The 13133-nt window shown below is 45.1% G+C and overlaps 1 protein-coding gene across 6 annotated transcripts in view; it reads left to right on the forward strand.

The window, feature by feature from the left end:
• Positions 1-13133, forward strand: part of TNS2 (tensin 2) — a 345238-nt gene that overhangs the window by 231285 nt on the left and 100820 nt on the right. For all 6 annotated transcript variants that reach the window (XM_085600920.1, XM_085600922.1, XM_085600921.1 and 3 more), the window contains 3 exons: positions 1188-1300; positions 4904-4964; positions 7979-8069. In XM_085600920.1, the coding sequence (XP_085457046.1) occupies positions 1188-1300; positions 4904-4964; positions 7979-8069 (265 nt within the window). The remainder of the gene's footprint in view (positions 1-1187; positions 1301-4903; positions 4965-7978; positions 8070-13133) is intronic.

Raw genomic sequence — 13133 nt, forward strand, 5'->3', positions numbered from 1 at the left:
AATATATAAAAAATAATACATAAATAAATTAGCATTTAAAAAACCGTACAAATTCACTGAAAAAACCATAGGTTTCACACACGTTATAGTTAGGAATTAGCATTTAAAAAACCTTGCTAATTCACTGAAAAAACCATAGGTTTCACACATGTTATAGTTAGCTGGACATTTTACTGATAAAAAACCAATGAAATTCCCCCGTTATAGTTACTGTAGGCAACTATAACTCACGCGACCGTAATCCTCTGCTGATGACATATGTGTCTTTATGAAAAAAAAATATTTGTAATATATGTATAGCTAAAATTTAATGGAAGAAGACATGGGCAAATAAGTGTCTAAATACAGTATTAGCATCAGCAGAGGATTACGGTCGCGTGAGTTATAGTTGCCTACAGTAACTATAACGGGGGAATTTCATTGGTTTTTTATCAGTAAAATGTCCAGCTAACTATAACATGTGTAAAACCTATGGTTTTTTCAGTGAATATATATATATATACATATACTTACATATGTAATGTTGATATTTAGGTCCCCAATGTTTTTGAAGTTAATATTCATGTACTTATATTACAAGTATGTAAAGTCGTTATCTTGTTCCTTGATATTTTTTCAGTGGTATTTTTGTTTCAATATATTTTCGAGGTCGATATTCTATCTTGCAACCACTCTCACATACCTGTTCTTTCACCAAGCTATTTTTAGTTTCTAATCTCTTACCCTTTCTAATCTGACTCAACATTGGCCACTGTGTTTACACTTCCGTCTGCTAGTATCTGCCACATCTGTACAGTGTCACATTCTGGTTCTCTTGTCACTTTTCTCTCACCTACCAGTAATTACTCTGTCACCACTCTCTCCACTCCCAATTCTTTCTACCACCTGTACTCTCTTGCCTCCCTGTAATATATCTCCAGTATGTACTCTCCTCTCTGCCAGGATTCACTCTGCTTGCTAAAGCCCGTCTGCCACTCCCCCACTCCTCTATCTGTACTCTTATCTGCCTGCACTTTTACCTTCTCTATACTCAAATCAATCAATTATTTATAAAGCACGGCAAATCACCCCTGAGAGTCTCAAGGCGCTGTACGAAGTCTCCAGCTTTCATTCCTCTGTATTCACACTCTCACTACCTTGTATGCTGGAATCAATAGGTCACTTATCTACACTCTCACCCCTTTCAGGTACATCACCTACTTCAGTGGTCTCCTTTCGGGCACCATGAAGATGAACAGTCAGACCCTCTTCCTGCACCATGTTCTGATTCCCAACATCCCAGACTTTGAGGCCTTTGGAGGTAAGTGATGGCGTCACAGAGGGCCCTGGGACCCGAGAGTGGGAGGAAGGCAACAATCCCTTACTTCTTCCTTTCCACTCTGAGATTGTTCTATCACACTGAAAAGATGGATGTGGTAATTCATTACTGAATTACCTTCTCCTAGACAGCAGATGGTCAAGACATCTCAGCTTATATAGTGACATTACGTAATGGTCCCAGCTCTCATTACACAGAACTGGGTAGCGAGAGAGCCAGGGAATCTTACTAGCACTGATGGAGTGGTTGTTTTGTGTGTTCCTGTATGTAGAATCTGTGATATATCCTTAGCTATTTACAAATTACTTTAGTGTACTTGTCACAATCTGACTTGAAGGTCCTGATGAATACTTAAGATTTGGGGCCTTATTATGAGTCTGGCGGTCCATGGACAGCCAGACTCACGGGTCACAGCGGTGGCGGTCCAGCCACCGCTCCACCAGCGATCCCACCGCCGTATTATAAGTTTAGCGGTCGACCACCATTTGACCATCGCAACTGCCAGGGAACCGTATTCCCTGGTGGTGGTGCGGCAGTCAGGGGCTAAGAATATGCTGGCTTTAGTGCAGTGCACCACCATGCATATTTTGAGATTGTCAACCGCCAGCCTTACATGGTGGTTAGCACCGCCATGTAAAAGCTGGCAGTGGGGAAACAAAGGGGGCCCTACAGGGCCCCCCTAGCCCCATGCAGGTAGGAGCATACAAGAGGGCACATGTTGTGCCCCCCTATGCGCAAGCACCCCCCTCCCCCAAGTTCCAGCACGGCACAGACTTTACTGTCCATGCCGTGCTGGAACGCGATGTAGCTGCCCAATGGCAGGGCAGTATTAGAGCCTTTTTCCTGCACCGCCGTGGGACCACCATGCTGCCTGCCCACCAGAAAACGATTTGTATCATAATCTGGAGGGCGGGCAGAGTTTGGGTTTTGTGGTGCAGGAGCGGGGCTGTGGTGAACCATCCTGCTCCCACACCACCAAACTTGTAATGAGGCCCTTGATGTTCTCCTAAACCATGGTGCATCCTTTTTCTGTCAATTACAAAGCCTTTAAAAATCACCCACATTGAGTGAGGATATTTGGCACTGCCTGAAGAGTTATTAGAACGGCACCTTCTGCACAGATGAGTTTCTCTAGTAACTATTCCTAATGGAATCCCTTGGAATTTTGAATTTGGTGTCTTTTTTTACAACAATCTGTTGGTGACCTTTTGAATAATGCTCCTGGGAGTTGGCCATCTCGGCCTCATGCCTATCTAACAGGAGATCATATTAAATAGCTTTGGGTAAATTATAAAAACTGTGGGCGATGAGGTTCCTAAAATGAGCTCAACCCAAATTGTACTCCATCCGTAGCCACTCTACCCTGTTGAGTGTTTCATTGTCAAGGAGAGTAAGAATTGAAGCCACACATATGTAAGAGTGACAAGATCCAGCCACTCCTACAGTGCACAGGTTTTGCACATTCGTTGACGTTCCAGCCATTGCTTTGTTTGGTCCAGCCCCTCGAACTATTGCCGGAAAAAATCACTCCCATTGGATCAGGCCAGAGGAGTATTTTAATCCACCCACCTACAGTGCAGTGCCTGGACAATGAAGCGAAGCGCTCATGCGCTGGAATTGAAGTGCATGCGTGTTCATAAAAGTGTTTCCACACTCCGGATGATACTTACTGCACCAAAGATGATTTTACACCTAAGGGTGACTTTGCACCTAAATGTGATTTTGCCTCTATACTACAAACTGCTTATTTTGTACCAATGCATGTGATTTTACACTTGAATGTTTTGCCGTTGGGTTAAACGCGAGTGTGAGCCCTGCCCTGAAGTGGTAATGCTGAACATGCCTTAATTTAGTGAAGGGGGTTAAGACCTCTTTGGGCTGGTGTGGACCATACACTAAGGTTGTAGTGCTGAATGTACTTTCCTTTCCTTTTCAACTTTCTTTTCAAATTTCCGGCTCTTCCAGAGTCTATGAGCCATGTGCTGGCCTTGTAATGCTGAACATACTTTACTTCTGCTTACAAGTCCCATCTCCTTTGAGCTGGTGTGAGCATGCACTGGACTTGTAAAGCTGGAATTGGTTTACTTTCCTGTGCAGACTATAGCCACATTATGTACTGGTGTGAGCCCTGCCAATCAGGTGATACTGCTAAACATGATATGGGATTAAAGCCTCTTTGGTGCAGGTGTGAAGCATACCATAGGCTTGTAAGGCTGATTGCACTTTCCTTTCCCCTACAGAATCCTGGCTCTTCCGAGAGGGCTTGAGCCATGCATAGGCCTTGTCTTGCTGAAAAGGCTTTATTTTCACCACAGAGTCCCAGCCCCTTTTGAGCTGGTGTGAGCTTACACTGGGCTTGTAAGCTGAAAACGCTTTACTTTCCTCAGCAGAATACTGTTGCATTATATGGGGTGTGAGCCCTGCCTGGGGCGGTAATGCTGAACATACTTTCCTTTCCCCTATGGAGTCCCAGCCCTTCTGAGCAAGTGTGAGTCATGTCTTGGCATTGTAATGCTGAACATACTTTACTATAGCCTATGGGATTCAGGCCTGTTTTGGCCTGGTGTGAACCAAACTCTGGTTATGATACCGAACGAATTTCCTTTCCAGTCCAGGCTCTCAGATATTCATAGCTTGTTTGAGGCCTTGTAATTCTTAACGTGCTTTTGCTTTGTCTTACTGAGTCTCAGCTCCTTCTGAGCTGGTGAGAGCTTGCACTTGGCTTGTAATCTGAAACTGGTTTACTCTCCTCTGCATAATACTGTTTCATTTTGTCTCTACCCTGGGGTAATTCTGGGCATGCTTTATTTAACCTGTGGGATTCATGCCTCTTTGGGGCTGGTGATGAATTCTGCACTCAGATAGAAAGGCTGAACGTGTTTCCTTTCCTGTGTAAAGGCCAGGCCATCCAAGGCGTGTATGAGGCATGTGAGGGCCTTGTAATTCTGAACGTGCCCACCACCTCTTTCTGACATGGTGTAGGTTCGAGCTTGGAATATCGTTAAGGCTCCCAATTTTCTGTTTTAACTGATTTTTACAGATAAATACAGACGGAAAACAGTGTGTTTCCAGTCTGTATTTATTTTTAAAAGTGGAAAAATACTGAAAATTGAGCCCCTATTCAGTCAATAGTGGTGCAGATTGACAGCATATGGAATTCAAAAAACACATTAAATTTCCTTAAATAACTGCATATCTTAACATATGTTTGTGCTATTATGCAAACATTTTCACGTGGCTTTAGTTTTATTATATTTGTCTGCTAAATGTACCAAAATTGGACCGGCATCAAAGTAAGAGTGCACATTTATTGGTTAAATAAATGTAGACATATATACGAGTTACTGCTTCATCTATTCACAAAACACCAAATAAATATGGATAAATACAGATAAAATAGCCCCAAAATAAATATGGATAAATACAGACGGAAATGTTCAATAAATGAATACCGTATAACCGGGAGCCCTTAATATAATGCTGAACATTCAGAGCTTTTCCGTGCAGCATCCTGGGTTAGTTTGAGTGGGTGTGAGGCATTTACTGTCCATGTAATTTTGAACTTGCTTTACTTTGTTCCCACAGGGTTCCGGCCCTTTCTGAAGATCTACCAGTCCATGCAGCTGGTCTACACGTCTGGAATCTAGTGAGTGACCCGACGGACTGTCCTATCCACGGTTTCCTATTTGCTTTATCTGATACTAAAGCTCAAATCCATACAGCCGCGGCCCGTGCAGGTAAGAGCGGTGGGCCTGGGTGTGGGGGGATTTGGACGGACGATGACCTGGGGAAAGTAAATAAATAATTAATTTGCCCTGGTCATAGCCCGTCGAAATCCACCCTCACCTGGTCCCACCGCCCCACCGCTCTTACCTGTATGGGCCACGACTGAATCCATAACTTGCAAACTATTCGGAAAATGTCTGATAGACTATGTTTGGGCCTTCCCTGAAGGGCCCACGTTTCTGAGCATCGGCAGCATCTTCATCTGCTCCCTGTTTTGAAACGGGTGCGATTTAAAACTCCTTGTCCACCACAAGGCCATTTAGGGCCACAGCCCTTTCTTCATCCACAGACCTACATTCCCTTCAAATCCTAATGATCTGCCATCTCTAGTCTTCTGGTGGTGCCCAAGATTCGTAAAATGCGAGCGGCCGGCAGTTGTTTTGCCCACCATGCAGCCACCCTGGGGAACTCTGCCATGCAAACTGCATACTGTATGAGTCATCCGGCCTTCAGGAAAGCTCTGCAAACTGGGCTGTTTTGATGGTATTTGATATTACTAACATCAGGTCGCTCTCTGTTGATGGTTTAGTCCCAGGACACTCTTTTGGGCAATCTTGCACTTTATAAAGCCTATAATAAAGTAATAATAATAATTAAATAATTGTATCTCACCCTGGTTGAACAGCAGACCCGTCTCTCCCTTGCAATCTTGCCTTATTTTGCTGTCAGTGCTCCACGAAGTTGAACATTTGTCCTGAGATGTCCTTCTTGACAGCTGCCTAGCTAGATGCAATGATTCTTTGTTGATGCAGCCTTGTACTTGTGACAGTCATGTGCTTTGAACAGTCATAGATTTGCCCTGAGCATGAGCTGGCGAGCAGTGTGTTCTTGTTGAGCGGCATGCACCAGTGATCCTGGACTTTGCAAAAACAATCTATGCCAAATTGTGTGTGTTGGTTTCCAATTCCTGTTGTACTCTGGTGAAGACAGTGCTCTTCTATTTGTACTCTGGTACAAACGTTTCTTAACTGATGAGTGCATACAAGTATGACACATCCGCTGTTTCGTGGGCATACGCTGGTGAGAAGCAGTCTTTGGTAAGAACTGGGCACTAGTGAGACTGGTGACGAGTGGTGGTGAAGTGCTTCCTTTGCGGTACGATTCTGGCTGTTGAGAAGCTTTCTGTGATTAGGACTGTGGGTTAATGAGATGCATTCTCTGGTGAACAGTGGTAGTTTTGACAAGCTGTCTCTGGTAAGAAGCATTCTGTGGTGAACATGGGTGCCGAGGAGATCTCTCCGTTGGACAGTGGAACTGTCTCTGGTCACAAGTGCTGGGAAGGAGCTTCCTGGTGAGGAGTAGTGGTACGTAGCTCTCTCTGGCAAAGAAAGATGACGAGCAGCATTCTCTGGTGAACAGTGGTAGTTTTGACAAGCTGTCTCTGGTAAGAAGCATTCTGTGGTGAACATGGGTGCCGAGGAGATCTCTCCGTTGGACAGTGGAACTGCCTCTGGTCACAAGTGCTGAGAAGGAGCTTCCTGGTGAGGAGTAGTGGTACGTAGCTCTCTCTGGCAAAGAAAGATGACGAGCAGCATTCTCTGGTGAACAGTGGTAGTTGTGACAAGCTGTCTCTGGTAAGAAGCATTCTGTGGTGAACATGGGTGCCGAGGAGATCTCTCCGTTGGACAGTGGAACTGCCTCTGGTCACAAGTGCTGAGAAGGAGCTTCCTGGTGAGGAGTAGTGGTACGTAGCTCTCTCTGGCAAAGAAAGATGACGAGCAGCATTCTCTGGTGAACAGTGGTAGTTGTGACAAGCTGTCTCTGATAAGAAGCATTCTGTGGTGAACATGGGTGCCGAGGAGATCTCTCCGTTGGACAGTGGAACTGTCTCTGGTCACAAGTGCTGGGAAGGAGCTTCCTGGTGAGGAGTAGTGGTACGTAGCTCGCTCTGGCAAAGAAAGATGACGAGCAGCATTCTCTGGTGAACAGTGGTAGTTGTGACAAGCTTTTTCTGGTAAGAAGCATTCTGTGGTGAACACGGGTGTCGAAGAGATTTCTCTGTTGAACAGTAGAACTGTCTCTGGTGACAAGTGCTGGGAATGAGCTTCCTGGTGAGAAGTGGTGGTACAAAGCTTTCTCTGGCAAAGAAAGATGGTGAGCAGCATTCTCTGGTGAAAAGTGGGGGTGCAAAGCATTCTTCTGGAAAATATTAGTATTGACAAGCTCGGGCTATTGAGAAGCATTCTCCAGTGGGAAACATGCAAGTCTGAGACGCATTTTCTTATTTGAAAATATGAGGTACTGAGAAGCATATTCTGGTCATGCAGCAGTGACATGCAAACATAGAGTCGGAGGAAGGATACACCAGTGAGAGATTTTAAGTGGCAGTAACTGTGCATGTGTGAGACACATTCTCTGGTGCGAAGTATGTACCGATGGCAGGTGAGCTATGATCACAAGCATGCTATGGTAAGACATACCCACCATGGACAAGTCAGCACTTGCGGGAAGGAAGCACTAGCGAGGTTTTCATAGGGCGGAGTTGTGTGTCTGTATGTGTTATGGAGCCATGCACTCTGCTCTCAAGGATGCCCGGATGGGTGTGAACTAGTGCAGTTGGGGTCCAGCATGGAAGAATCTAAGCCACATTTTAAAGATGTCCACTGACTACTTAAATGGGTTCCATTTGATTTCACTGTATGTACATGTATCTGAAGTTGATGTCTAGAAAATCAGGTGTGGATCATAACCTCATGGACCTACGTTGGACATCCCTGAACTAGTGACAACTATTGAGAATCAGAGAATTAAATGCTGATGTGAAGTGTTTGCTGTTCCTTTAGTGACAGACTTGCGTGGAGGAGACTAGTACCTTGGTTCATTTGCATAAATTTTACATGACTCTTTCACAGTCTTTTCCTTTCTTTCCTTCAGCGTCTCTTTCGGGGACCGAGGGGCTGGGTCTGTGAAGCCAAGACTCGGTGTTACCTTGGAGCCTGCCCTGCTGCTGAAGGGGGACATTCTGGTGAGGGACAGCCGTGTGGTGTGTGATGCTTGAATGAAAGAGGTAGTGGTGGGCCAACTGTAGGCAGATGTGCTAAGGGTAAGGGGGCGGCTAAACAATATATGGCCTGGAGGGATGGGGAATCGGCCTACGTCAACTGGGCACTCAAGACGAGGTGATAGCTATAGCTAAGGGCATGCTAATTTACCTTCACAAATTGTGTTTTTTTATGTTGTGTGTAGGCGTATCCTCAGGAGTTGTGTGTGTGAATAAGAACATTTTAGTGTGTTGTGAGATTATTGAATAGGCGTCTCCTTGTGAGTGAGAATATCTTCAAGAGTTGTGTGTCTTTAAATAGGAGTATCTTCTGATCGTTGAGTACTTGCCAGTGAGAGTTGTGTTTTAGTGGGTGCCAGCTGTGCATGTGAGTCTGAGTACCTTCATGGGGTGTGTGTGTCTGTAATGAGAACCTCTGAGAGTGTTGTGAGATTTACTTGGCGTCTTCTCAGGGTATGACAGTGTCTTCACTAGTTGTGCACGAGCACTTTTCTTCAAGAGACATGCGTCTTTAAGAGTATCTTCAAGTGCTGTGTAGTTGTTAACGACAGCATTCACAAGTTGTGTGTTTGTGGCTGAGAGTATTCTCACTAGTTGTGCACACGTGGTCATGAGTATCTTCAAGAGCTGTCTCTGAGTAGCTGTGAGTATATTCAAGAGCTGTCTCTGTGTAGCTGTGAGTATCTTCAAGAGCTGTCTCTGTGTAACTGTGAGTATCTTCAAGAGCTGACTGTTAGCTGTGAGTATCTTCAAGAGCAGTCTCTGTGTAGCTGTGAGTATCTTCAAGAGCAGTCTCTGTAGCTGTGAGTATCTTCAAGAGCTGTCTCTGTGTAGCTGTGAGTATCTTCAAGAGCTCTCTGTGTAGCTGTGAGTATCTTCAAGAGCTCTCTGTGTAGCTGTGAGTATCTTCAAGAGCTGTCTCTGTGTAGCTGTGAGTATCTTTAAGAGCTGTCTCTCTGTAGCTGTGAGTATCTTCAAGAGCTGTGTCTGTGTAGCTGTGAGTATCTTCAACAGCTGTCTCTGTGTAGCTGTGCGTATCTTTAAGAGCTGCCTCTCTGTAGCCGTGAGTATCTTCAAGAGCTGTCTCTGTGTAGCTGCGAGTATCTTTAAGAACTGTCTCTGTGTAGCTGTGAGTATCTTCCGTAGGTGTGCTTCTGTGAGTCTGAGTATCTTCATGAGCTGTCTCTGGGTAGCTGTATCTTCAAGAGCTCTCTCTATAGCTGTGAGTATCTATCTACAAGAGCTGTCTTTGTGAAGCTGTGAGTATCTTCAAGAGCTCTCTGTATAGCTGTGAGGATCTTCAAGAGCAGTCTCTGTAGCTGTGAGTATCTTCAAGAGCTGTCTCTGTGTAGCTGTGAGTATCTTCAAGAGCTCTCTGTGTAGCTGTGAGTATCTTCAAGAGCTCTCTGTGTAGCTGTGAGTATCTTCAAGAGCTGTGTCTGTGTAGCTGTGAGTATCTTCAACAGCTGTCTCTGTGTAGCTGTGCGTATCTTTAAGAGCTGCCTCTCTATAGCTGTGAGTATCTATCTTCAAGAGCTCTCTGTGTAGCTGTGAGTATTTTCAAGAGCTCTCTGTGTAGCTGTGAGGATCTTCAAGAGCAGTCTCTGTAGCTGTGAGTATCTTCAAGAGCTCTCTGTGTAGCTGTGAGTATCTTCAAGAGCTCTCTGTGTAGCTGTGAGTATCTTCAAGAGCTGTCTCTGTGTAGCCGTGAGTATCTTCAAGAGCTGTCTCTCTGTAGCTGTGAGTATCTTCAAGAGCTGTCTCTGTGTAGCTGTGAGTATCTTCCGTAGGTGTGCTCCTGTGAGTCTGAGTATCTTCATGAGCTGTCTCTGGGTAGCTGTATCTTCAAGAGCTCTCTCTATAGCTGTGAGTATCTATCTTCAAGAGCTCTCTGTGTAGCTGTGAGTATCTTCAAGAGCTGTCTCTGTGTAGCTGTGAGTATCTTTAAGAGCTGTCTCTCTGTAGCCGTAAGTATCTTCAAGAGCTGTGTCTGTGTAGCTGTGAGTATCTTCAACAGCTGTCTCTGTGTAGCTGTGCGTATCTTTAAGAGCTGTCCCTGTAGCCGTGAGTATCTTCAAGAGCTGTCTCTGTGTAGTTGTGAGTATCTTTAAGAGCTGTCTCTGTGTAGCTGTGAGTATCTTCTGTAGGTGTGCTCCTGTGAGTCTGAGTATCTTCAAGAGCTGTCTCTGGGTAGCTGTGAGTATCTTCAAGAGCTCTCTCTATAGCTGTGAGTATCTATCTTCAAGAGCTCTCTGTGTAGCTGTGAGTATTTTCAAGAGCTCTCTGTGTAGCTGTGAGGATCTTCAAGAGCTGTCTCTGTAGCTGTGAGTATCTTTAAGAGCTGTCTCTCTGTAGCTGTGAGTATCTTCAAGAGCTGTGTCTGTGTAGCTGTGAGTATCTTCAACAGCTGTCTCTGTGTAGCTGTACGTATCTTCAAGAGCTCTCTGTGTAGCTGTGAGTATCTTCAAGAGCTGTCTCTGTGTAGCTGTGAGTATCTTTAAGAGCTGTCTCTCTGTAGCTGTGAGTATCTTCAAGAGCTGTGTCTGTGTAGCTGTGAGTATCTTCAACAGCTGTCTCTGTGTAGCTCTGCGTATCTTTAAGAGCTGTCTCTCTGTAGCCGTGAGTATCTTCAAGAGCTGTCTCTGTGTAGCTGTGAGTATCTTTAAGAGCTGTCTCTGTGTAGCTGTGAGTATCTTCCGTAGGTGTGCTCCTGTGAGTCTGAGTATCTTCAAGAGCTGTCTCTGGGTAGCTGTGAGTATTTTCAAGAGCTCCCTGTGTAGCTGTGAGGATCTTCAAGAGCTGTCTGTGTGTAGCTGTGAGTATCTTCAGTAGGTGTGCTCCTGTGAGTCTGGTTATCTTCAGGAACTGTCTCTGGGTAGCTGTGAGTATCTTCAAGGGCTGTCTCTGTGTGGCTGTGAGTATCATCAAGAGCTGTCTCTGTGTAGCTTAGAGTATCTTCCTGAGTTGCATTTGTAAATGAGAGCATTTTAGAATGTTGTGAGATTAATTACTAGGAGTATTCACACGAGTGAGAGTATCTTCCCTAATTTTGTATGCGAGTAAGTATCTTAGAGTTGTGTGCCTTTAAAATGACAGTATTGAGTGTTGTGTATGTGTCAGTAACAGTGGTTAAAAGTTGTGTTTGAATGGCTGAAGTTATCTTCAGCAGTTGTGCACTTGTGGGTCCGAGTATCTTCAAGACCTGTCTTTGTGTAGCTGAGAGTATTTTTAAATGGTGTGTGTCTGTGAATGAGAGCATCTTAGAGCGTTGCGAGGTTATTCAATAGTCGTGTTCTTGTGAGTGAAAGTATCTTCACTAGTTGTGGACGCAACAGCGTGTGTCTTTGAACAAGAGTATCAGTGACAGTATTCACAAGTTGGGTTTTTGCCGCTGCAAGCATCTTCACTAGTTTTGCACACGTACATTTGAGTATGTTCAAGAGTTTTCTGTGTGTACCTGAAGTTATCGTCACAAGGTGTGTGTGTCGGTGTTTCTGTGAAGGTTGAAGTGGGTTTCAGTGATTGAAGGTGACGTTTTCTGGCACCCAGAAGTTTTATAAACCCCATGCCATGTCGTCAGAACAGTGTCCATCTATACCGACCAGACACAGTAAGGATTCTCTGGTGTCCCGCAGTGGCTCATGGCTCTACAACATGCAGAAAAGGTTGTGGACACCATATGTCACACTTGGCCTACACCTTGTTACCTGCCCTTGGCTGTAGAACTTTTCTAACTGTCTTCAAATGCCGTGGCCCATGTGTGGGAGTTTAGGGGTCCTCGGGAGGTGAGTCAAATGTGGTCTGGTATATCTGGCATGCAAGGGTCCCCTCCTGTCTCTCCAACCGCACGCCTTGGTCAAGGAGCAGAAGGGGGCAGCAGACCCGGTGGCCACACTAGGGTATTGTGGGTCATTGGTGCCAAGAGTGAATGCCTGCTAAGCATGGTCACACCTCAGGGATGGGATGCTCGTCTGTTATTGTGATCATCTCGTCGAGTCTGGTCATTCCTGAAGTGATTCTGCATTGGTTGGGTCCTGGTCGTTGCACAAGTTTACTATCTCAGAAGGCCTGGCTGGCTTATCCCTGGGGAGATCCTGAAGTGGTATCAGGGACCCGGTGCAGAACTTAATTCAGCTCAGTCCCAGATGAAGAGAAAAGGGCACCACGCAGCTCCACGTTCAGTTACTAGGAAACCGGTCCACCCCAAACCTCAGGGATTGCTTCTCTAAGTACTGAGTGTATTAGATCCTGGTACTTGTCCAGTTCAGTAGAACTGGACAAGGGTTCTTCTCCCGAAGAGAGGGTTGTGTTTGAGATGTTGGCGTGCCCGCCATCTGGAAGAGGGACATTTCATGGGCACCTTTGTAGCCAAACCTGGGGATATTGGCTTGAAGGGGATAAATGGTTATTCTATCACAAAGCCAGTCATCTGACACGCAATACTTCTTAAGGACAAAGCATTTTCAGCAGGGGAAGGTGGGAACAAGGGTTATGGCGACAGAATGGCCCTTTCATTGCGACTGTGGTTTTCTAGTGGCGTCGCAAAACTGCAGGCATGTATTATTCAAACTGGGATCTTCATGATACACTGAAGGATTTATGCTACACACTCATTGTGAATGGAAAGACAGAGCAACAAGCCCTGGCAAAGCCAATGGGTTTCACCTTTGAAAGGTATTGGCTGACTTTTTGGAATTACAAATGCTTTTTGCTGATGCTGAATAGCATTGGCAAAAAAAGCTCAGTCTGGTTTCAGAGTGACGACATATGTGTGCACATTCGTCACCATGCATCAGTGGACACGCATCATGACGACGCAGCTATTTTGGCTTTTTTTAAAATGTACTATTCGAAGATGTCAGACACCCATCTTGGAGCAGTGAATTTAAAAAAATACGAGCTGCGTGTAAGCACATTTACAGAAAGGAATAGTCTAGTGTCAATTTGCAGATGCCACGCCCACCTATAGAGTAAAAAAAAATCTTATTAAAAAAAAACAGAACAGGGACGGTGCTTGGGAGGAAACGA

Source organism: Triturus cristatus, chromosome 4_2 (genome assembly GCF_964204655.1).
Source record: "Triturus cristatus chromosome 4_2, aTriCri1.1, whole genome shotgun sequence".
Lineage (NCBI taxonomy): Eukaryota > Metazoa > Chordata > Amphibia > Caudata > Salamandridae > Triturus > Triturus cristatus.